This window comes from Triticum aestivum, chromosome 1D, assembly GCF_018294505.1.
Source record: "Triticum aestivum cultivar Chinese Spring chromosome 1D, IWGSC CS RefSeq v2.1, whole genome shotgun sequence".
Classification (NCBI taxonomy): domain Eukaryota; kingdom Viridiplantae; phylum Streptophyta; class Magnoliopsida; order Poales; family Poaceae; genus Triticum; species Triticum aestivum.
This window is the reverse complement of record NC_057796.1, coordinates 107,722,283-107,747,559: the sequence shown is the minus strand read 5'-3', so window position 1 is coordinate 107,747,559 and position 25,277 is coordinate 107,722,283. Positions and strand designations below refer to the sequence as shown.

The window sequence follows — 25,277 nt, the reverse complement described above, 5'->3', positions numbered from 1 at the left end:
GATCTATCGTAGTCCTTTCGATAAGTAAGAGTGTCGAACCCAACGAGGAGCAGAAGGAAATGATAAGCGGTTTTTAGCAAGGTATTCTCTGCAAGCACTGAAATTATAGGTAACAGATAGTTTTGTGATAAGATAATTTGTAACGGGTGACAAGTAAATAAAGTGCACCAAGATGGCCCAATCCTTTTTGTAGCAAAGGACAAGCCTGGACAAACTCTTATATAGAGAAAAGCGCTCCCGAGGACACATGGGAATTATCGTCAAGCTAGTTTTCATCACGCTCATATGATTCGCGTTCGGTACTTTGATAATTTGATATGTGGGTGGACCGGTGCTTGGGTGCTGTCCTTACTTGGACAAGCATCCCACTTATGATTAACTCCTATTGCAAGCATCCGCAACTACAAAAGAAGTATTAAGGTAAACCTAACCATAGCATGAAACATGTGGATCCAAATCAGCCCCTTACGAAGCAATAAACTAGGGTTTAAGCTTCTGTCACTCTAGCACGTCTACTTATTACTTCCCAATGCCTTCCTCTAGGCCCAAATAATGGTGAAGTGTCATGTAGTCGACGTTCACATAACACCACTAGAGGAGAGACAACATACATCTCATCAAAATATCGAACGAATACCAAATTCACATGACTACTAATAGCAAGACTTCTCCCATGTCCTCAGGAACAAACGTAACTACTCACAAAGCATATTCATGTTCATAATCACAGGAGTATTAATATGCATATAGGATCTGAACATATGATCTTCCACCAAATAAACCAACTAGCATCAACTACAAGGAGTAATCAACACTACTAGCAACCTACAGGTACCAATCTTAGACTTAGAGACAAGAATTTGATACAAGAGATGAACTAGGGTTTGAGAGGAGATGGTGCTAATGAAGATCTTGATGGAGATTGGCCCCCTCCCGATGAGAGGAGCGTTGGTGATGACGATGGCAATGATTTCCCCCTCCCGGAGGGAAGTGTCCCCGACAGAACAGCTCCGCCAGAGCCCTAGATTGGTTCCGCCAAGGTTCCGCCTCGTGGCGGCGGAGTCTCGTCCCGAAAGCTTGCTTATGATTTTTTCTCGGACGAAAGACTTCATATAGCAGAAGATGGGCACCGGAGGGCCAACAGGGGGCCCACGAGGCAGGGGCGCGCCCCCACCCTCATGGCCAGGGTGTGGGCCCCCTCTGGTATTTTCTTCGCTCAGTATTTTTTATTATTTCCAAAAATAACTTCCGTGGAGTTTCAGGACTTTTGGAGTTGTGCAGAATAGGTCTCTAATATTTGCTCCTTTTCCAGCCCAGAATTCCAGCTGCCGGCATTCTCCCTCTTCATGTAAACCTTGTAAAATAAGAGAGAATAGGCATAAGTATTGTGACATAATGTGTAATAACGGCCCATAATGCAATAAATATCGATATAAAAGCATGATGCAAAATGGACGTATCACTGCTCTGCGGCTGTACTACACTCGAGTTCCTTCGTCTTCAGGCGATGAATTGGTCGAGTACCTTGCACATCACCTCCAGGACTCTCCGGACTATTTATGTGTGTTGCTGGTGCTGCAACGAGACATCACAAAAGGTGGACCACAATATGGTCATCCAGGACACACCTTCACTTGAGAGATTACTTGTAGTTGATCAAGAAGGTCCAACAAGAATCAATGTCATTTCTACCCCAAAATTGAAAGTGGTGGGCTACTCATCTATCAAATACTACAACTTTCAGGTACAACAGTCACCTTATATACCTCTCCTTCTTAATATCAACGTTATTTCTAGTTTTGAGGATGTATGTTCGTCTGTCATCCAGCGAAGCTTCACCCAGACTCTGGGCACAGTGAAGGTCTTGGCACTAGAATCTGTCGTCCCTGATAACCCACAAGTATAGGGGATCAATTGTAGCCTCTTTCGATAAGTAAGAGTGTCGAACCCAACGAGGAGCTAAAGGTAGAACAAATATTCCCTCAAGTTCTATCGACCACCGATACAACTCTACACACGCTTAACGTTCGCTTTAGCTAGAACAAGTATGAAACTAGAAGTACTTTGTAGGTGTTGTTGGATAGGTTTGCAAGATAATAAAGAGCGCGTAAATAAAAAGTAGGGGCTGTTTAGATAAAGAAATAACTAAGTTAGTTTTAGTAGAGAGCTTTTTGTCACGAGAAAGTTATTTGTCCCTAGGCAATCGATAACTAGACCGGTAATCATTATTGCAATTTTATTTGAGGGAGAGGCATAAGCTAACATGCTTTCTCTTCTTGGATCATATGCACTTATGATTGGAACTCTAGCAAGCATCCGCAACTACTAAAGATCATTAAGGTAAAACCCAACCATAGCATTAAAGCATCAAGTCCTCTTTATCCCATACGCAACAACCCCCTTACTCGGGTTTATGCTTCTGTCACTCAAGCAACACACTATAAGCAAATCATGAACGTATTGCAACACCCTACAGCGGGAATCCCTCATGCTTGCGCGACACGGAGAGCACCATAGGACAGCACCAATAATAAAACATGCAACTCAAACCAATTACGATCATCAATTAACCCATAGGACAAAACGGATCTACTCAAACATCATAGGATAGCCATACATAATTGGGAAATAATATATAGCGTTGAGCACCATGTTTAAGTAGAGATTACAGCGGGTAAAAGAGGGGTTACACCACTGCAAAGAGGGGGAAGAGTTGGTGATGACGGCGGTGAAGTTGTGTGTAGATTGCGGTGACGATGATGGCCCCGACGGTGTTCCGGCGCCACCGGGAGAGAGGGGGAGAGAGCCCCCCTTCTTCTTCTTCTTCTTCCTTGACCTTCTCCCTAGATGGGAGAAGGGTTTCCCCTCTGGTCCTTGGTCTCCATGGCATGGGAGGGGCGAGAGCCCCTCCGAGATTGGATATGTCTCTCTGTCTCTCTATGTTTCTGCGCTCCCAGATTTGGCCTTTCATCGTTTCTTATATTCCCAGAGATCCGTAACTCCAATTGGATTGAAATTTGAACACGATTTTTATCCGGATATTAGCTTTCTTGCGGCGAAAGAAGGGCAGCAACCGCCTTACGGGGTGTCCACGAGGGTCAGGAGCACGCCTGCCCCCCTGGGGCGCCCCCTGCCTCGTGGCCCCCTCAGGCATCGTCTCGCGTTGATTATTCTTCCCAAAAATCACATATATTCCAAAAAAAATCTCCGTCAGTTTTTATCCTGTTTGGACTCCGTTTGATATGGATTTTCTGCGAAACAAAAAACATGCAACAAACAGGAACTGGCACTGGGCACTGGATTAATATGTTAGTCCCAAAAATAGTATAGAAAGTTGCCAAAAGTATATGAAAGTTGTATAATATTGGCATGGAACAATCAAAAATTATAGATACGACGGAGACGTATCAGCATCCCCAAGCTTAATTCCTGCTCGTCCTCGAGTAGGTAAATGATAAAAAAGATAATTTTTGATGTGGAATGCTACCTAGCATAATCTTGATCATGTAATCTAATCATGGCATGAATATTAAGACACGAGTGATTCAAAACAATAGTCTATCATTTGACATTAAGACAATAATACTTCAAGCATACTAATAAAGCAATCATGTCTTTTCAAAATAACATGGCCAAAGAAAGTTATCCCTACAAAATCATATGGTCTGGCTATACTCCATCTTCACCACACAAAATATTAAAATCATGCACAACCCCGATGACAAGCCAAGCAATTATTTCATACTTTTGACGTTCTCAAACCTTTTCAACTTTCACGCAATACATGAGCGCTATAGGTGGAATAGAATATGATGATGGAGGTTGTGTGGAGAAGACAAAAAGGAGAAAGTCTCACATCGACGCGGCTAATCAACGGGCTATGGAGATGCCCATCAATTGATGTCAATGTGAGGAGTAGGGATTGCCATGCAATGGATGCACTAAGAGCTATAAGTGTATGAAAGCTCAAACTGAAAACTAAGTGGGTGTGCATCCAACTTGCTAGCTCATGAAGACCTAGGGCATTTGAGGAAGCCCATCGTTGGAATATACAAGCCAAGTTCTATAATGAAAATTCCCACTAGTATATGAAAGTGATAACTCAAGAGACTCTCTGCAGAACATGGTGCTATTCTGAAGCACAAGTGTGGTAAAAGGATAGTAACATTGTCCCTTCTCTCTTTTCTCTCATTTTTTATATTTTTTTCTCCTTTTTTGGTGGGCTTCTTTAGCCTCTTTTTTTATTTGGGCTTCTTTGGCCTCTTTTATTTTGATAACCTCACCTGGGACAATGTTCTAATAATGATGATCATCACACTTTTATTTACTTACAAATCAATATTACAACTCTAGAACAAAGATATGACTCTATATGAATGCCTCCAGCGGTGTACCGGGATATGCAATGATCTAGCGTAGCAAAGATATAAAAAAACGGACAAGCCATGAAAATATCATGCTAGCTATCTTACGATCATGCAAAGCAATATGACAATGAATACTCAAGTCATGTATATAATGATGATGGAAGTTGCATGGCAATATATCTCGGAATGGCTATGGAAATGCCATGATAGGTAGGTATGGTGGCTGTTTTGAGGAAGATATAAGGAGGCTTATGTGTGATAGAGCGTATCATATCACGGGGTTTGGATGCACCGGCGAAGTTTGCACCAACTCTCGAGGTGAGAAAGGGCAATGCACGGTACCGAAGAGGCTAGCAATGATGGAAGGGTGAGAGTGCGTGTAACCCATGGACTCAACATTAGTCATAAAGAACTCACATACTTATTGCAAAAATCTATTAGTCATCGAAACAAAGTACTACGCGCATGCTCCTAGGGGGATAGGTTGGTAGGAAAAGACCATCGCTCGTCCCCGACCGCCACTCATAAGGAAGACAATCAATAAATAAATCATGCTCCGACTTCATCACATGACGGTTCACCATACGTGCATGCTAGGGAATCACAAACTTCAACACAAGTATTTCTACAATCCACAACTACCCACTAGCATGACTCTAATATCACCATCTTTATATCGCAAAACTATTGCAAGGAATCAAACATATCATATTCAGTGATCTATAAGTTTTATGTAGGATTTTATGACTAACCATGTGAATGACCAGTTCCTGTCAACTCTCTAAATAGATATAAGTGAAGCAAGAGAGTTTAATTCTTTCTACAACAGATATGCCCATGCTCTAACAAATATAAGTGAAGCAAAAGAGCATTCTACAAATGGCAGTTTTCTATGTGAAGAGAAACAGTCAATCCAAACTTCGAATGATATAAGTGAAGCACATGAAGCATTCTATAAAGCCATACTCAAAGAATATAAGTGAAGTGCAATGAGCATTATATAAATCAACCAAGGACTATCTCATACCAGCATGGTGCATAAAAGAAAAGTGAAAACTAAATGCAAAAGACGCACCAAGATTTGCACATATCGCATGAATGAAACGAATCCGAAAACATATTGATACTTGTTGAAGAAAGATGGGATGCCTTCCGGGGCATCCCCAAGCTTAGACGCTTGAGTCTCCTTGAATATTTACTTGGGGTGCCTTGGGCATCCCCAAGCTTGAGCTCTTGCCTCTCCTTCTTCTCCTCACATCGAGACATCCTCGATCTTCGAACACTTCATCCACACAAAACTCAATAGAAAGTTCGGTAAGATCCATTAGTATAATAAAGCAAATCACTACCTAAGTACTATTGCAAACCAATTCATATTTTGTTTTTGCATTGTAGCTACTGTAATATAACTTTTCCATTGCTTAATCCACTGATAGAAATTGATAGTTTCATCAAAACAAGCAAACTATGCATCAAAAACAGAATCTGTCTTAAGGACAGTCTGTAATAATCTGAACATTCACCATACCTCTTGTACTCCAAAAAATTTGAAATAATTAGTAAAAAAAATTGTATAGAAAGACAGTGCAAAAAGTTTCAGAACCGTTTGACGTTCCAGTAAAAATGTAAAATCGCGCACTACAGCCAAAGTTTCTGTTTTGCACCGCACAAACCAACAAGCAATGTAACATCCTAAAGGCAAATCTTGGCACATTATTTTTATAATACAATGGAATTTTACAAGGGGAAATTATTTTTGTTGAAAATTTTCTGTAATCAAGATTCACAAAGTTTCCGTGAGCATGAACAAAGTTCAAGGAGCTCCCCCACTTCAACAATGCTTGTCTCTCTCACTTTCACTTTCCTTTTTGAAAAGTTCTGGGTTCCCCTCTTTATTTTTTTGTTTTTAAACTATATAAAAGCACTCAACAGAAATAAATGACTCTCTAAAACTTCCGAGTTGTCTCCCTGGCAGCGCTTTCTTTAAAGCCATTAAGCTAGGCATATAGTGCTCAAGTAGTGAATCCACCCGGATCCCAAGGTATATCAAAGCCAATTTTAATTAACAATGATTTGTAATTTAGTAGTGAGCACAAAGTAACATATATCATGTAATGACGAAGTATAACTCTCTTCCTATGCATCGGCATGTCATACAAGAACAATTCATGCACATCAAGTAAAGGCCAATACATAGCATAAGCAGTTTCTTGCAATTTTATCGTGTGGGAAACATAGCGAGGTGGAGATATAGTTCCTCTCTCATAATAATTGCAAGTAGGAGCAGCAAGCACATGCATATTATATCTATCAAAATCATCATGTGTAATAGTAAAACGCAACCCATCAATATAATCCTTAATAAGGGCAAACTTCTCCGATATAGTGTAGTCGGGAGAATTCAAAAAGATAATAGGACTATCATGCGTGGGTGCAATAGCAACAATTTCATGTTTAACAAAAGGAACTATAGCAAGTTCATCACCATAAGCATAATTCATATTGGCATCTTGGCCACAAGCATAGCAAGCATCATCAAAAAGGGATATTTCAAAAGAATCAACGGGATCATAACAATCATCATAGCAATCATCCTTCGGTAAGCACGAAGGGAAGTTAAACAATGTATGAGTTGAAGAGTTACTCTCATTAGAAGGTGGGCACGGGTGATCAATCCACTCTTCCTCCTTTTGTTCTTCGCTCTCCTCCTCGTCTTTTTCATCCAATGAGCTCACAACGTCATTAATTTCTTCTTCCATAGACTCCTGCAAAATATTAGCTTGGACAGCGGAGGAGTCCTCAATATATGGTTTAATATAAGGATTAGAAGCATAATTATCATAGCAATATTTAAGTATGGCCAAATTTTCAGATTTGTAGAGAGTAGTATCACACTCTTCAATAAAAGAAGCAATTTCACAAGTACCCCTAAAAGCAACAAATTATTCAATTTGTTGAACATCATAGTAATTATAGACACCCTTAGTTTACGAAGATACTATTCCATTATCACTAAACTCACATTGGTAAGGAAGGTGTTTCTTAGGGTCTTTAGAACAAGTCCAATCATATATTTCACATAAATTCCAAGCATAGCACTGCAAACGGAATTTGATCTAGTAAAAGTTTCCCTTTTTCAGATATGCGGTGTCGCACATAACAAGCATGCTCATCTAAAGATTTGCCCTCAACTAAGCTAGTTGGGGTTTCAGCCCGAGCACATAGGGATCGAAGATGATCCAAGTAAAAAGCTTCAGTAGTGTGATAGATTTTGAGTGGTTCCTCAACCATTGGTTCAGTAGGTACCACTAATTTTTTTGGTATTTTGCGTTTCCTACCCATAACTAAAGATAAAAAACAAGAGCACAAAATAAAAACTACTTAGTGATAAAGCAAACAAGCACACACGAGAATATTCACCCCACGCTATAACTCCCCGGCAACGGCGCCAGAAAAAGGTCTTGATAACCCACAAGTATAGGGGATCAATTGTAGCCTCTTTCGATAAGTAAGAGTGTCGAACCCAACGAGGAGCTAAAGGTAGAACAAATATTCCCTCAAGTTCTATCGACCACTGATCCAACTCTACGCACGCTTAACGTTCGCTTTACCTAGAACAAGTATGAAACTAGAAGTACTTTGTAGGTGTTGTTGGATAGGTTTGCAAGATAATAAAGAGCGCGTAAATAAAAAGTAGGGGCTGTTTAGATAAAGAAATAACTAAGTTAGTTTTAGTAGAGAGCTTTTTGTCATGAGAAAGTTATTTGTCCCTAGGCAATCGATAACTAGACTGGTAATCATTACTGCAATTTTATTTGAGGGAGAGACATAAGCTAACATACTTTCTCTTCTTGGATCATATGCACTTATGATTGGAACTCTAGCAAGCATCCGCAACTACTAAAGATCATTAAGGTAAAACCCAACCATAGCATTAAAGCATCAAGTCCTCTTTATCCCATACGCAACAACCCCCTTACTCGGGTCTATGCTTCTATCACTCAAGCAACCCACTATAAGCGAATCATGAACGTATTGCAACACCCTACAGCGGGAATCCCTCACGCTTGCGCAACATGGAGAGCACCATAGGACAGCACCAATAATAAAACATGCAACTCAAACCAATCACGATCATCACTTAACCCTTAGGACAAAACGGATCTACTCAAACATCATAGGATAGTCATACATCATTGGGAAATAATATATATATAGCATTGAGCACCATGTTTAAGTAGAGATTACAGAGGGTAAAAGAGGGGTTACACCGCTGCAAAGAGGGGGAAGAGTTGGTGATGACGGCGGTGAAGTTGTTGGTGTAGATTGCGGTGACAATGATGGTCCCGGCGGCGTTCCGGCGCCACCGTGAGAGAGGGGGAGAGAGCCCCCCTTCTTATTCTTCTTCCTTTACCTTCTCCCTAGATGGGAGAAGGGTTTTCCCTATGGTCCTTGGTCTCCATGGCATGGAAGGGGCGAGAGCCCCTCCGAAATTGGATCTGTCTCTCTGTGTTTCTGCGCTCCCAGATCTGGCCTTTCACCATTTCTTATACTAGTTGACTCGTTGCGCCAAATGGCGCAGAGACCCGCTAAAGACATGCTATCGATGAAAATAGTTTCATACTGCAAGGACCTTCTGCTAAATCATGCTATTTTTTTAAACATGTTTATTACGTTGTGAAATAATAGCATGAAAAAAAGGGAAATTGCATAATATGAATATGTTCAGTTTGAAAATATGCCCACTATGATGAGAGAGTAAAGTTGGCATGGTTGCATTTTTTTGGCAATGGGTTTGGAAAAAGAAAATATTTGTGTGACATGAATAGGTTACTATAGGCTTGAGCAATCACATAGGACACGAATTGTAACTATTTTTATAAAAAAGAATAGACTTGTCCTTCAAAATATATACTTGAGAAGGTAAACATAGGTGACACAATAAAAAAGAAGGTAAACATAGGTGACACAATAAAGCCTGGTTTGATGAACTCTATCGCACACTTTGTGATGTTTGATGAATAAAGCTACCCCTCAAAAAAGTGACACAATAAAATGTACTGAATACATGATGAACATTTCTTAGAAATAGTGGTCAAATACATCATATAATTTGGTTCTGTACAAAAAAAGTTTCCTCTTTTGTGTATATATCCTAAACACCACCCCTTGCGATGAACTCTTTGTCTTTGTCCACAAATTTGGTTATTCCCCATCCAGCATGTCAGTTGCAGTCTCCTGAAGCATAGGAACAACACAAGTTAAAACAATCTGGTCAAACATACACTAAGAATATACTCATGGGCATTATCGACAGATTAAACCAAAGTTATAGTGCAGCAGGTTCTCTGTAAAGTCAAGTTACCATGTGGTTTTTACAAACCAATGGAGAAAAGCTGAAACACTGACCCAAGAATTAACCTGAGAAGGTCGTTCTTCAAGCTGACTCCTAGCAGAAGATGATGCATCTAAGTGAAGCTGCCTGGAGATTTCTTATATGTCCCTTGCTCTCTACTGCAACAGATAGTTGGAATGGCATATAAGATAAGTGTGAGGTACTGACAGAAGCTCACTCTCAAAAGGCACATTCAGTATGTGTATGTAATGATATAGATGCGTTATTAATTAAGTAACCTGAATAAGTTGTTGCATATTTCTTCTAGGGACAACTGTTTACATATTTCTTCTATATCCATTGCTCTCTGATGTAATGATTAGCATGGCAAACAAAGTAATTCTTAGGCATTGATATTACTGACTTACTTGTTCGCAGGCGTATACTGAAATCGAGAGCATAAAGGTAATATGTTATAGCATATATCTGTACTGTAAGTAACAAAAGAGTAGTCTCTTTCCTTTTTTCAACATAACAGTCTACTTATCTGATGCACTTGGGCTAACACGAACATAAGAAAACACCAATGACTAATCATTTGGAAGGCAGCATGGCTGAGTCCTACACATGGCTAGTCAAGCCCTCTTGCCAAGCTGGAAAGTTTCTTACAAATGCGGAAATATCCATAAGATTGCATCTCTCCTGTTCTACTCAAATAATATTTTGTATATATCAGAGGTTTCAAAAGCTAGGTACCAGTTAACTCCTATTGTGTCTGTTTGTATATATATCATTGGTCTGTTTTATTCTAGAGCCTTACTAACCAAATAAAGATCAAAATTTTGAAGTAAATTCTATGCCTAGAAACCAAATAAGAACTACATTGAAAATATTTATGAATTACTACAACTATTCAGACCATTTTAGACTACTTTAGTATGAGACTGTAATCAAGAATAATGAATGTAGGTGATCTGATATCTTGTTCGAACAATAAAATAAATAAGGACATACAGGTAATGGATTTGACCAACAAAACCAAATACTTCTAGATCTGTACGAACTTCTAAAGAATTGATCAAATCTTAAAAGTTAGAAAGGCTAAGGAGATAGAGTAATGATATGTTACAGGAATAAGCAAGCATGTCCGCTGACCATACATAGTAGCTGATTAGCGATGATGCACTCAATGCGAACCGGTGTTTCCATGCCTATCAGGATAAAGGTATTCTTTTCTGCAAGGATAAACATGGAAGTGGAGTGATCAAGCACACTGAAAAGAGTTTTCATGACTTAAAAATAATAAACAGAACATGGAAATAAGTGCTTTGAAACATAGAATTTTGGAGCTGCACAAAAGATGCAGCTGAAGGGGACACCCCTAAATGAAAACATCAAGCTAAAAAATTAAGCTAGCAAACCAGTCTGACCTATTAGATATGCCACATGGATAGTAGCACCCTACATATTGAAGCAACAAAATTGACAAAAAAAATCCCCATATATGAACATCACAATCTGTGGCAATTAACTAAACACAAATTAAACCTAAAAGAAGAAGTCAAATGATAAATCTTCTACAACATTAACACATGGGTGATAACATCAAGAAAACAATGATTGTGTTCACACGAGAGAAATATCACCTTGTTCTTCTTCACCAAATTCTTCTGCTGGATTATTCCTCCTCTTATTTCTCAGATCGGCCGACATCGAATCAGAGGATGGCGCGCCTAACAGAGCAGAGCAGGGAAAATCTTTAGGTCTAGTAAAACATTAGCCAAGCAAGTACACAAATTCTTGTCCATTACCTTGAGGAATATGAGATCCAAAAATAATACACTGCGATAAGGTGACCATTATGACAATGTCCATGGACCTGCAAGCACCATTGAGTACAATCACAGAAAAAAATCAAAAATACATTACAGAACAACAGGACATCATTACAATAATACCTTTCATCTAAGAGAATAAATGAATAATACTGAAGAAATAATGGAAGGAGAACAGAACTATAAAGCTTTTATTAATCGATGAGTAGCCTGGTTCACTTCCCAAATATAAATATGCAGAAATTGAGGGAGATGGACACCGATCAATTTGACATACTGCGCTTTCTGCCAAACTAAGAGACACAACCAGCCAATGTATTTTTAGCTCCACTACACCAATCTGATTGTTAGCTGATCAAGCAGAAAGAATAGACAATATAAAACATGCCAACATCAACATCAGCACACAAGCGCACAGCCCATGGTATATGCAGACACCTAAACCAGAGACAAAAGTAGGCCTAGCGCTAGAAAACACACACACCAAAATTATACCAAACAAAAGAAAGCACATACCATCACTTGCAGAGGCAGCAGCATACGCAAAACTCATAAGAAATGCAAAGAAAGAAGCTAAGGAGCAGTGCATTACCAGAAGAAAGAAGCACAGCCAGGACGCCTCTTGTACTGGCGCATGGCCGTGGACGCCAAGCGCGCGCGCAGGGCAGCTCGTCCCACTTGCCGGCGCTCATGTAGACCTCGGGGAGCTCGAGCACCTTGCGGAGCGGCACCTGCACCTCGCGGCGGAGCCGGTTGCGGACGCGGTAGGCGTAGTGCTTGTCGGGGATAGCGAGGTACTCGGGGCTCGAGTCGCGCGGGAAGACCCGGCGCGCGATGGCCTCGCAGAGCAGCGTCGCGCGGTCGTACGACGAGCGCGGCGACGGGCACCACTTGGCGGCGAACACGATCTTGGCCGTGTCGCCCGCGTGCAGGTGCTCCTGGTCCGACTTGAGCAGCCCGGCGAAGAGGTCGGCGACGCCGTCGTAGAGGTTGCGGAAGGCCTCGTCAGAGTCGTAGCGCGCGAGCACGGCCTGCGCGTGCTCCGCCTCCTTCTCGCGCCGGGCCTTGGAGGCCTCAGCCGCGGCGGCGGCAAGGCCGCCGACGCAGCGCCGCTTGCCGCTCTTGCCCCCGGGGCCGCCGCGGCGACGTTGTCCTAGTCCTTGCGCTCATCGCGGGGGCCGTGGAGGAAACGATAGAGGATCTCGGGGAGGTCCTTGAGGCAGCCGAACCTGGCGAAGCCGGCGAGGTTGGCGGCTAGCGTGCGCGGGTGGATGGCGTGCATCCAGAGAGCGGCGACGTAGAAGCCCTCCCTCTCCCCTTTCCTCTCTCTCTCTCTCTCTCTCCCTCTCATCTTCTTCCTTATCACTCCCTCTCATCCTCTCTCTCCCGCAGATCTAATCGAGCGCCGCCGCCGCCGTCACCCTTTGCCTGCAGGTCGCCGCGGCCGCCAGGGAAGCTCGCCTCCATGCCCGCACCTCGGTCCCACGGGATCCGAGATGAGGAGGTTTGGGCGCGATTGACGCGGGAGGATGCACGAGGGTGGAGGCGGCTAGGTCGATGGAGATGCGGGAAGTGGGCTCGCGAGATATTTTGCCAGTCCATCTCCTCTCTCCAACCGAAGACGGAGGTGAGGCACGCAGGACGCGCACACGATGCATCGGTCAGCCAGGGGTCCACGCGAACATGCCCCAGCCAACGGACGATACTTCCCTGCTCCCCGCGCGTCAGTCCATCCGTGCTCCCGTACGTGGCTTGATTTAATTGAAACAAAATAAGGCCCGACCCCATCCCCTTAAAATCAGGGAGAGATGATTAGATTAAAAAAAATGAAAAAAAACAGCCGTAGGATGAAGTGGGAGCACGGATGGGAGCATGGGGAGGGAGTAGGCAAGCCGGATCCCAACCAACCCGGCGCAGTCCGCACAACCAACCAACATGACGCAGTCCGTGCAGCTGACGAGCGGGACCAACAGCAGGACCGGCCCACCTGTCACCGCAATAGAAGAGACGCTGGTGCATAAGCCAGGTACACATGCACCGGCCGAGCCCTGCGCAGCTGCTCCCGTAACGCACGACGCGGGCACAGCGGACGAGGCAAGCAGCGTGCGTGCGAGCGGCGGCCCCAGGCACGTTTGACCCCGAGAGAAACACCGTGGGACGGCAGCCAGTTCAACCGACGAGCGGGACCAGCAGCAGTACATGTCCACCCGTCATCGGTCCAGCGCAGGTGCGGGCGCAAAAACCAAGTATATATGTGTCGGCCGAGCAGCGCATAACCCGCGCAGAGCACACGATGTGGCCTTCGCGCGCACGCGGCGCGGCAGGAGAGGCTGCCCCGCGCACCGAAGAAACCGGCACCCAGCCAATCAAACCGAGGGCGAGCCCCACAAGTCATCCCCCACCCAGGATCTACCGCAGGTCAATACGCGGAGGTCAATTCCCAGCTAAGATCAAACGGACAGGAACGAGAAAATGACTGCGCTGACCAGGATCGAACGGCTATCAAAGGAAGAAATCGGGGGAGCGCCCTTGGAGCGAGTTGCCCAGCCTCACTATTTTTTTAAATTCCCGGAGATCCATAACTCCAATTGGATTGAAATTTGAACACGGTTTTTATCCGGATATTAGCTTTGTTGCGGCGAAAGAATGACAACAACCGCCTTACGGGGTGTCCACGAGGGTCAGGGGTGCGCCCCCTGCCTCATGGCCCCCTCGGACATCGTCTCGCGTTGATTCTTCTTCCAAAAATCACATATATTCCAAAAAAATCTCCGTCGGTTTTTATCCCGTTTAGACTTCGTTTGATATGGATTTTCTGCGTAACAAAAAACATGCAACAAACAGGAATTGGCACTGGGCACTGGATAATATGTTAGTCCCAAAAATAGTATAGAAAGTTGCCAAAAGTATATGAAAGTTTTATAATATTGGCATGGAACAATAAAAAATTATAGATACGACGGAGACGTATCAGTCCCCAACCTGGACCAAGTTTTCAGTTGCCTGAGATGCTTTCCGTACGTGAAGAAGCTGTATATCGAGGTGATGCTCCTTTCTTGTTAAATGTTAACCATAAGGGAGCTCAATTTTTTGCACCTTTTCCCAAGTTTATAATGACAATTTACTACGATTTCGGAAGGAATTTTGGAGGATTTTAGGACATACACCCCCACCCCATATTGGTTGCTTCATTCATATGGTTGCAATCGTCCATAAGCATTTCTCTTTTGGATTCATCTGTACTAGTTTTCTTAGGGAATTTTTCATCCAATCAACCTCTTGTGAAGAAGGCTACATGTTTCTAGATTGTAATCAAATTAATGCCCATGTTAATCATGCCAGATCGAAGATGGCACGTTGGTGCATTTTACAAATCCTGCAAACCAAATGGGCGTGTAGTAGTGTTCAAAACTGCATGTAGGCACTAACACGTTCTCTTCTTTTGTAGTGCATATTAGGTCCGGTGGAAGATGTTTGTAACGACAATCACATCGAATGCCTGGATCTGCATCTCTCAAATATTACTTTGAACTCCTACCGAGGGACCCCACCGGAGATTACACTCGCCACTAGGTTCTTTCTTACCAGAGCAAAGGTGCTGAAGGTACTGAGGTTGAACATGCACTTAATTAGAAAAGATAAATGGTATGATTATCAGAGCCAGCTGGTACTGTGGAATGGAAGTGCCTCCAAAAATGCCAAACTTCGTATTGGAAGAGCATATGGCAAAGCAATTGGAAATCATTGTGTCAAACTCATACATAACTTGTCAGCGGCTGATCCCTTTTCAGAAATGACGCGGTTTGCAATGTTTGAATTTGGGCGTTGTAATCTTTGAATTTGAACCTTGCAATATTTATGGTATTTGTTATATTGAACCGTTTCTGTTCTTTTGTCTCAACGCAAACAGTTCATCCGGGTGAACCGCATGTCGTACATCACACACACCTTGATATGGCTGACCGTTTCTTTTATGTTGCCTAATCACAAACAGTTCATCCGCGTGAACTGTATGATGTACATCGCACACACCTTGATCTGACTGACCGTTTCTTTTGTGTTGCCTAATCACAAACAGTTCATCCGAGTGAACCGTATGTTGTACATCGCACACACCTTTATCTAGCTACCCGTTTCTTTTGTTCCTACTCATCGAAAATGGTTAATTGAATTGAATTGTATGCCCTGAATCGCACACGCAACTAAAATCTGAACCGTGTTTGATGCATCCGTCATCGCAAACGTTTTGCACCTTTTTGACGGTTTTTTACACCACCGTTTGCGATTATTGCATCGCATACAGTTTCGTCTAAGGGTCTCTGATCGTAGTGTCGCGTTAGCAGCATCCTGCAGTAGTGTATGTTTAAAGGCCGCTAGGGCTTCGGCGTCTGGACAGTCGACGATCTAGTTCTTTTTAATTAAGAACCGAGTCCAGAGTTTGCGGGCCGACTCTCCGGGTTGCTAGACTATGTGACTAAGGTCATCGGCGTCCGGTGGCTGGACATAAGTACCTTGGAAGTTGTCTCAAAAGGCATCCTCCAAATCTTTCCAGCTGCCAATAGAGTTTTTTGGGAGGCTGTTTAACCAGTGTTGTGCTGGTCCCTTTAGCTTTAGGGGGATGTATTTAATGGCGTGGAGATCATCACCGCGGGCCATGTGAATATGGAGAAGAAAGTCTTCAATCCATACCGCGGGATCTGTCATTCCATCATATGCTTCAATGTTTAAGGGTTTAAACCCTTCCGAAAACCGGTGCTGCATTACCTCATCGATAAAGCACAAGGGGTGTGCGGCGCATCTGTATCGGGCAACGTCACGACGGAGTTCGGATGACACCCGTGTTCGATTTTCAGCCCGGGTTTGATTATGCTTATCACGCCAAGCTTGATGGCCGTCGTCTCTTGTTGGAGCACGTCCCCTTGATCCGTAGATTGATCTAGTCTGACCGGCTCTATTGTCCAGGTCCTGACGTAAGTCGTAGGTGTAGCCCGGAGCCGCTACCTCTTTGCCACGACGGCGAGGTGGCGCGGGCTGGTGTTCGGCATAAGCAGCCGCTTTGTCCCGTCCACGTGGTGGTCGGTCTGATTTGTCAGCGTGATTATATCTTGACGGTATTGGCTCAAGGGCCTCGTCGTCAAATTGTGGTAGTAGCCGACGCTTCGGATAACTCTTTGTTGGGCGATCGAGGCCGTATTCTTCGGCAGCCAGGACTTTGGTCCATCTGTCATTGAGTGTATCCTGTTCGGCTTGAAGCTGCTGTCGTTTCTTTTCAAGGCTCCCCGCAGTGGCGATTAGCTGTCGCCTGAAGCGCTCTTGCTCGAGGGGTTCCTCTGGCATGATGAAATCTTCTGAGACCGGTAGATAGTTACTATCTTCCTAATCCTCATTCTCGATAGGTTCGTCGGGGTTAACTTGTCCCTCCTCCCATTCATCCTGCTCGGATGCAGGCTCGACGGGGTGTTCGGGATCTTCCATGTCATCCGGAGTGTTGTTATCTCCGGTGCCGGTATTGCTTTCCTTTTCGCGACGCGATTTTGAGCGGTGCCGCTAACGTCGACGCTTTGATGGTGCTTCGACAGGCTTGTTGTAACGCCCCGGACACACCCGACGGTGGTCGTTACTCCTGGCGGGATCTAGACTGGCCCCACAGATCAATACTAGTCTTTTCTGCACACTTTGTGCTCACTCGTGCGCACCCGGGAGCAACTTCCCGGTCGGTCACCCATTCTGAAATTACTCCAAGCTGAGCACGCTTAACTTTGGAGTTCTGTCCGAATGGGCTTCCGGAAAAGAAGGAATTCCTTATTGATATGAGTAGTCTATCATCCCTAATAAGCCAGACTATCACATACACCCCCACTCAGAGGAACCAACGTCCTTGTCGGGCTACAGGAACGTTCCCTCTTGGCACATACGTCTGTGCATCCAGTCCGGTACATGTGCCATGTCGTGTTCCACGAAGGGTCACAAACGTCATGAGAAACATGACCGCACACCTGTCCGCAAACATCCATGTAACCGGGAGGGTCAGCTCTGATACCAACTTGTAACGCTCCAGACACACCCGCCGGTGGTCGTTACTCCTGGCGGGATCTAGACTGGCCCCATAGATCAATACTAGTCTTTTCTGTGCACTTTGACCTCACTCGTGCGCACCCGGGAGAAACTTCTCGGTCGGTCACCCATCCTGAAATTACTCCAAGCTGAGCACGCTTAACTTTGGAGTTCTGTCCGAATGGGCTGTAACACCCCGGATGTAACTTTCCATATTTGTAACTCCAACTCTTGCCATTTTCGGCTATGTGTTATGATATTCCCTTCGTGGTCGGGTTTTGTCTTTCAATTTGCATTTTGTTCATGTCATGCATCTCATATCATGTCATCATGTGCATCTCATTTGCATACGTGTTCGTCTCATGCATCCGAGCATTTTCCCCGTTGTCCGTTTTGCAATCCGGCACTCCCACATGCACCGGCGCACCCCTCTTGTTTCTTTTCGTGAGCGGGTGTTAAACGTTCTCGGAATGGACCGAGGTTTGCCAAGTGGCCTTGGTATACCACCGGTAGACCACCTGTTAAGTTTCGTTCCATTTGGAGGTCGTTTGATGCTCCAACAGTTAACCGGGTAGCCGCAAAGGCCTTTTGTGTGTTGCAGCCAAACCCCCTTCCAAACAGCCCAATAACCCACCAAAGTCACCTCCATGCTCTCGGTCGTTCGATCGTGATCGTGTGGGCGAAAACCGCACTCCATTTGGAGTCTCCAAGCTCCCTCTACCTATATATATGCCTTCCCCTTCCAAATTCGCGGTGCCAACCCTAACCCTTTCCCCTCTCCGCCGCCGGACGAAACCGCGCCCGCGCCCGCACCAATCCCACCGCGCCACGTGGCACGCCGCCGCTCCACCGCCGCCGACCCGCGAAGCCCATCGCCGGCCCGCGGGCTCGTACGTCGCCTCCCGCCGCCCACGCGCGCCTCCGCCTCCTCCCGCGGACCCCGCGCCTCCGCCGCCGCCCGGGTCTCCGCCGGCCGACGACCACCCGCGCCCCGCCGCCGCCGAAGTCCGGCGCCGCCGCGGCTTCCCCGCGCGCGCCGCCCCCGCGCCAAGTCCCGGCGACCCCGCCGCCCATCGCCTCCGTCCGCGCCGCCGCCGCCCGCGCCTTCTCCGGTCGGCCTCCTCCCTCTCCGTCCGAGCTCCGGCCGCCCCGTCCTCCAACTCCGGCGATCCTCGATCTTCGCGCCAGATCTAGATCGGAGAGGTTGACCCCGAAATTTCCCCCGTCTTTTTCTGTCATAATATGTTGCTCTGTTCATCATGGCATATCTCATTGCATACTGCTCCGTTTTGCCTGCATGATATATCGAAATGTTCATCACGAGATGCTCTTCATTTTGTTCCATTGTGCCATGCTCGTTTGAGTTCATCTTGATGCCCAAATCTCTGATGCAAGAGTGCTATATGCTGTTTACTGCTGTTACTTATCAGAACTTGATGTTTTGTTATTTTTGTTGCATTTGATGTGTGCATCTTATGGGCATGAGCTCTACAGGTGTTTTGATCTATGCCATGCCATCTTTACAGAGGGGTATGCCATGTATTTTTGTGATCTATGTGGTGACTAGCACAAGCATGCAAACTAGGCTTCGTGATGTTTCTGTTTTCAGGGATTTAGGATTTTGCTCTTTTACCTGCTGTTATTTTGATGCCATGTATCCATGTGGCTACAGTGAGATCCATGGTTCTTTTGAGTATGTTAAGTAAGGATTTTTTGTAGATATAATTGTGCTCTATCCATCCATGCCTCTGTTTGCAATTATGGAGTGCCCTAGCATGTCTTAATCTTGCTCTACTTTTGCTATAAAATGTTCCTGGCAGAACGTTAACATGATATTCAATTTTGCCTAGGTTGTTGTAGTTGATCCATACATGCTATGAACTTGCTATTGCCATGGTTAGCTTCATGAACATGCCATACTGCTGTTGGTATGCTTGTTTTGTCATGCATTGCCTTGTGATGAGTGCATCGAGCTCACAAAGATGCCTTCATAATTCTGTTAATGCTATGCTCTGTTTTCTGCTAAGTCTGGAACCTGTTAACGAAACTTGCTATGTTTACATGGGTGCCATCATATCTTCTGATCCTTTTTGGCTGATGGTCAGTAAGGGACTTTTGTTTTATGCATTTAGTAGATTCATGCCATGCCTTGTTTTGCTATGATAAGTTCCTGTAGCATGTGTTTTGCTTGCTCTGAACTTTGCTACCTGATGCTGTTTCAGCCATGTTCAGTATTTTCACCAAGTCTGTGAAGCTGTTATCTTTTGCACTTTTGCCATGATTGTTTGAGCCTGTTATGGTGTGATCTAGCCGTACCTCAGTGTTCATCTTTTGTCAAGCATCTCTTGTAGATCACTCCCATATGGTTGGTTGCTATTTTGGGGTGCTGTAGCATAGTTACTTGATGTATTCTAAGTGCTATCATGCTGTTAATCGCAGAATCGTGTCATTCTTGTTTTGCTCGCCATTTGCAAACCGTGCATCCGTTTCCGGTGATCTTTATATCGATTTCGACCGAAATCATCTCATCTTTCCAGTGGTATAGTTGGTTTGCCAAGTTGATGCCTTGTTCATCCTTTTTATTCCGGAACACGCATATGCATCGCATATCACATCTCGCATATCATGCATGTATTGCATCATGTTGCTTGTGCATTTCCCGTGATTGATTGTGGATCCATTGCTTGTGTTCTTGCTGTGGGTAGAGCCGAGAGACGAGTTCGTGAACGAGGAACCTATTGAGTACGCTTACGAGGATCAAGCTTTCGACTACTCTGAGAACCTTGCAGGCAAGATGACCATACCCTCGAAATCACTTCTATCTTTGCTTTGCTAGTTGTTCGCTCTATTGCTATGATGCGCTACCTACCACTTGCTATATCATGCCTCCCATATTTCCATGTCAAGCCTCTAACCATCCTTTCCTAGCAAACCGTTGTTTGGCTAAGTTACCGCTTTTGCTCAGCCCTTCTTATAGCGTTGCTAGTTGCAGGTGAAGTTGAAGTTGGTTCCATGTTGAAACATGGATTTTTTGGCATATCACAATATGTCTTATTTAATTAGTGCACCTATATTGTGGTAAAGGGTGGAAGGCTCGGCCTTATGCCTGGTGTGTTGTTCCACTCTTGCCGCCCTAGTTTCCGTCATACCGGTATTATATTCCTTGAGTTTGCGTTCCTTACGCGGTTGGGTGATTTATGGGACCCCCTTGACAGTTCGCCTTGAATAAAACTCCTCCAGCAAGGCCCAACCTTGGTTTTACATTTGCCTACCTAAGCCTTTTTCCCTTGGGTTTTCGCGAGCCCGAGGGTCATCTTTATTTTACCCCCCCCGGGCTAGTGCTCCTTTGAGTGTTGGTCCGAACCAAGTAGACTGCAGGGCCACCTCGGGGAAACTTGAGGCCTGCTTTTACTCGTAGGATGTCTCATCCGTTGTGCCCTGAGAACGAGATATGTGCAGCTCCTATCGGGATTTGTCGGCACATCGGGCGGCTTTGCTGGTCTTGTTTTACCATTGTCGAAATGTCTTGTAAACCGGGATTCCGAGACTGATCGGGTCTTCCCGGGAGAAGGTTTATCCTTCGTTGACCGTGAGAGCTTATAATGGGCTAAGTTGGGACACCCCTGCAGGGTATTATCTTTCGAAAGCCGTGCCCGCGGTTATGAGGCAGATGGGAATTTGTTAATGTCCGGTTGTAGAGAACTTGACACTTGACTTAATTAAAATACATCAACCGTGTGTGTAGCCGTGATGGTCTCTTTTCGGCGGAGTCCGGGAAGTGAACACGGTTTGAGTTATGCATGAACGTAAGTAGTTTTCAGGATCACTTCTTGATCATTTCTAGCTTCGCGACCGATGCGTTGCTCCTCTTCTCGCTCTCATTTGCGTATGTTAGCCACCATATATGCTTAGTGCTTGCTGCAGCTCCACCTCATTACCCCATCCTTTCCTATAAGCTTAAATAGTCTTGATCTCACGGGCGTGAGATTGCTGAGTCCTCGTGACTCACAGATTCTACCAAAACAGTTGCAGGTGCCGTCGATACCAGTGCAGATGACGCAACCGAGCTCAAGTAGGAGTTCGACGAGGAACGTGGTCGTTATTATATTTCGTTTCCTAATGATCAGTAGTGGAGCCCAGTTGGGACGATCGGGGATCTAGCATTTGGGGTTATCTTATTTTCATTTGGATTTGACCGTAGTCGGTCTATGTGTGGATTTTGGATGATGTATGAATTAATTTATGTATTGTGTGAAGTGGCGATTGTAAGCCAACTCTCGTTATCCCATTCTTGTTCATTACATGGGATTGTGTGAAGATGACCCTTCTTGCGACAATACCTACAATGCGGTTATGCCTCTAAGTCGTGCCTCGACACGTGGGAGATATAGCCGCATCGTGGGCGTTACATGGGCTTCCGGGCAAGAAGGAATTCTTTATTGATATGAGTAGTCTATCATCCCTAATAAGCCAGGCTATCACACTTGTCCTCAATCGGGTCTTGCCTGCCGTCGTCGTTGTCATTTTTAGGTGTATCTACCATATACACGTTGTATGTAGAGGTGGCCGTCCAACGCTCGGTGATAGGCGTATTTTGGCCTAGGTCGGCTTCGGCATCGTCGTCCATACCGTCGATGTCTTTGGAGGCGTAATTGAGCATGTCGGTTAAGTCCTCGATAGTGGCTACCAAGTGGGTGGTGGGTGGGACGCGAAATTCCCCGCTCTCAGCCCCTAGTTCGGGCTGGGCGTAGTTCGGAGGTGATACTTCCGTAATGGCGAGAGATCGCATTAAGTCCAAAGCCTCGTTTAGGAGCGAAGGCTGGACGGGAAACCGATGACCAGCGGAGCTGGGCGTGGTAAACGCCAGCTGACTGTGCTTAACAGACGCGGGCCTCGAGAGTTTGGAGTTAGCATCTAGAGGTGAGTCCGGCTTCCTGATGATAGGGAGAGTCCTGTTTGATTCCAGGATTGCCAATAATATAGCCACCTCTGGGTCTCCGGCAGGGAGCTCCATAGTAGGAGAGGGCCCGGTAGGGTTCATGATCCCGTATTCGGACGAGGTGGTTCGCCTTGGATCTAGGGCCAAGGCGGGAACGATAGTTGATCCTTGAACAGAGCCTGATGGCGGATCCGACGGGTTTACTTCTTGTAGATGAGGAACAGCGGGCGAGGTCGTGAACCCTTCGAAGATCAACTCACCTCGGATATCAGCGACATAATTCAGGCTTCCGAACCTGATCTGATGACCAGGGGCGTAGCTGTCGATCTGTTCAAGGTGACCAGTCGAATTTGTTGGGGATCGTTGCCGAATTTTAAAATTTTCTACGCATCACCAAGATCCATCTATGGAGTATACTAGCAACGAGGGGAAAGGAGTGCATCTACATACCCTTGTAGATCGCGAGCGGAAGCGTTCAAGTGAACGAGGTTGATGGAGTCGTACTCGCCGTGATCCAAATCACCGATGACCGAGTGCCGAACGGACGGCACCTCCGCGTTCAACACACGTACGGAGCAGCGACGTCTCCTCCTTCTTAATCCAGCAAGGGGGAAGGAGAGGTTGATGGAGATCCAGCAGCACGACGGCGTGGTGGTGGAAGTAGCGGGGATCCCGGCAGGGCTTCGCCAAGCACAAGCGGGAGAGAGAGGTGTCACGGGAGGGAGAGGGAGGCGCCAGGGGCTAGGGTACAGCAGCCCTCCCTCCCCCCTTTATATAGGCCCCCTGGGGGGGCCGGCCCTGGGATCCCATCTATGGGGGGGCGGCGGCCAAGGGGGGGAAACTTCCCCCCAAGTCAGGTGGGGCGCCCCCCACCCCGAGGGTTTCCAACCCTAGGCGCAGGGGGAGGCCCATGGGGGGCGCACCAGCCCGCTAGGGGCTGGTTCCCCTCCCACTTCAGCCCATGGGGCCCTCCGGGATAGGTGGCCCCACCCGGTGGACCCCCGTGACCCTTCGGGTGGTCCCGGTACAATACCGATAACCCCCGAAACTTTCCCGGTGGCCGAAACTGGACTTCCTATATATAATTCTTCACCTCCGGACCATTCCGGAACTCCTCGTGACATCCGGGATCTCATCCGGGACTCCGAACAACTTTCGGGTTTCCGCATACTAATATCTCTACAACCCTAGCGTCACCGAACCTTAAGTGTGTAGACCCTACGGGTTCGGGAGACATGCAGACATGACCGAGACGCCTCTCCGGTCAATAACCAACAGCGGGATCTGGATACCCATGTTGGCTCCCACATGTTCCACGATGATATCATCGGATGAACCACGATGTCGATGATTCAATCAATCCCGTATACAATTCCCTTTGTCAATCAGTACGTTACTTGCCCGAGATTCGATCGTCGGTATCCCAATACCTTGTTCAATCTCGTTACCGGCAAGTCACTTCACTCGTACCGTAATGCATGATCCCGTGGCTAACTCCTTAGTCACATTGAGCTCATTATGATGATGCATTACCGAGTGGGCCCAGAGATACCTCTCCGTCATACGGAGTGACAAATCCCAGTCTCGATCCGTGCCAACTCAACAGACACTTTCAGAGATACCCGTAGTGTACCTTTATAGTCACCCAGTTACGTTGTGACGTTTGGTACACCCAAAGCACTCCTACGGTATCCGGGAGTTGCACGATCTCATGGTCTAAGGAAATGATACTTGACATTGGAAAAGCTCTAGCAAACGAAGTACACGATCTTTTGTGCTATGCTTAGGATTGGGTCTTGTCCATCACATCATTCTCCTAATGATGTGATCCCGTTATCAATGACATCCAATGTCCATAGTCAGGAAACCATGACTATCTGTTGATCAACGAGCTAGTCAACTAGAGGCTTACTAGGGACACGTTGTGGTCTATGTATTCACACATGTATTACGATTTCCGGATAACACAATTATAGCATGAACAATAGACAATTATCATGAACAAGGAAATATAATAATAACCATTTATTATTGCCTCTAGGGCATATTTCCAACAGAATTGGCACGCAGAGCGAAGCCGCCAAACACAAAAAGTTGACCAGGAAGGAAAGTTTCCCCGGAAACAGCATCGTTGTTGATGATTAAACGAACCATCGAACCTTCTGTCGACGACACAGTGGAACTCTCAATGAAAGCACCAATGTCAGTGTCAAAGCCGGCCGATCTCGGGTAGGGGTCCCGAACTGTGCGTCTGAGGATCGAAGGTAACAGAAGACAATGGGGACATGATGTTTACCCAGGTTCGGGCCCTCTTGATGGAGGTAAAACCCTACTTCCTACTTGATTGTCTTTGATGAGTATATGGGTTACAAGGGTTAATCTACCTTGAGATCGTAATGGCTAAACCCTAGATGTCTAGCTTGTATGAATTCTGATAGCCTCTACGGACTAAACCCTCCGGTTTATATACACACCGGAGGGGCCTAGGGTTGTACAGAGTCGGTTTGCAGAGGAAGGAAAGTACATATCCGGACACCAATCTTGCCACCCACGCATAGGAGAGTTGTCAGGGATATCTAGCGACATATGCCAGGGGGTGGCTTATCATGGAGGAGGACAAGAGTACGTCGCCGGGCTCTAGAAGCGGGAGTGAGCGTGACCTCGAACGCCTACGAGGTTTACCCAGGTTCGGGGATCTCCGTGGAGATAACACCCCTAGTCCTGCTCTGCAGGGTCTCTGCATAGTG

General features: G+C 45.7%; 1 protein-coding gene and 1 long non-coding RNA gene across 3 annotated transcripts; both read right to left on the bottom strand.

Annotated features, from left to right (window-relative positions):
• Positions 1–9,346: 9,346 nt before the first annotated feature.
• Positions 9,347–10,825, bottom strand: LOC123180613 (uncharacterized). 2 transcript variants are annotated; one of them, XR_006491143.1, is made up of 2 exons: positions 9,777–10,825; positions 9,347–9,605 (listed from the first exon to the last, which is right to left on the bottom strand). It is a non-coding gene; the product is annotated as an uncharacterized lncRNA (long non-coding RNA). The 2 variants fall into 2 exon arrangements; XR_006491144.1 differs by having other exon boundaries at positions 9,789–10,825.
• A 523-nt stretch (positions 10,826–11,348) lies between these two features.
• On the bottom strand, positions 11,349–13,004 carry LOC123158109 (uncharacterized). Its single transcript, XM_044576232.1, has 4 exons — positions 12,959–13,004; positions 12,130–12,696; positions 11,514–11,581; positions 11,349–11,435 (listed from the first exon to the last, which is right to left on the bottom strand). The coding sequence occupies exons 1-3, from the start codon at positions 13,002–13,004 to the stop codon at positions 11,562–11,564; spliced, it is 633 nt and encodes a 210-aa protein (XP_044432167.1). The 3' UTR covers positions 11,349–11,435; positions 11,514–11,561.
• Between the last annotated feature and the right edge of the window lie 12,273 nt (positions 13,005–25,277).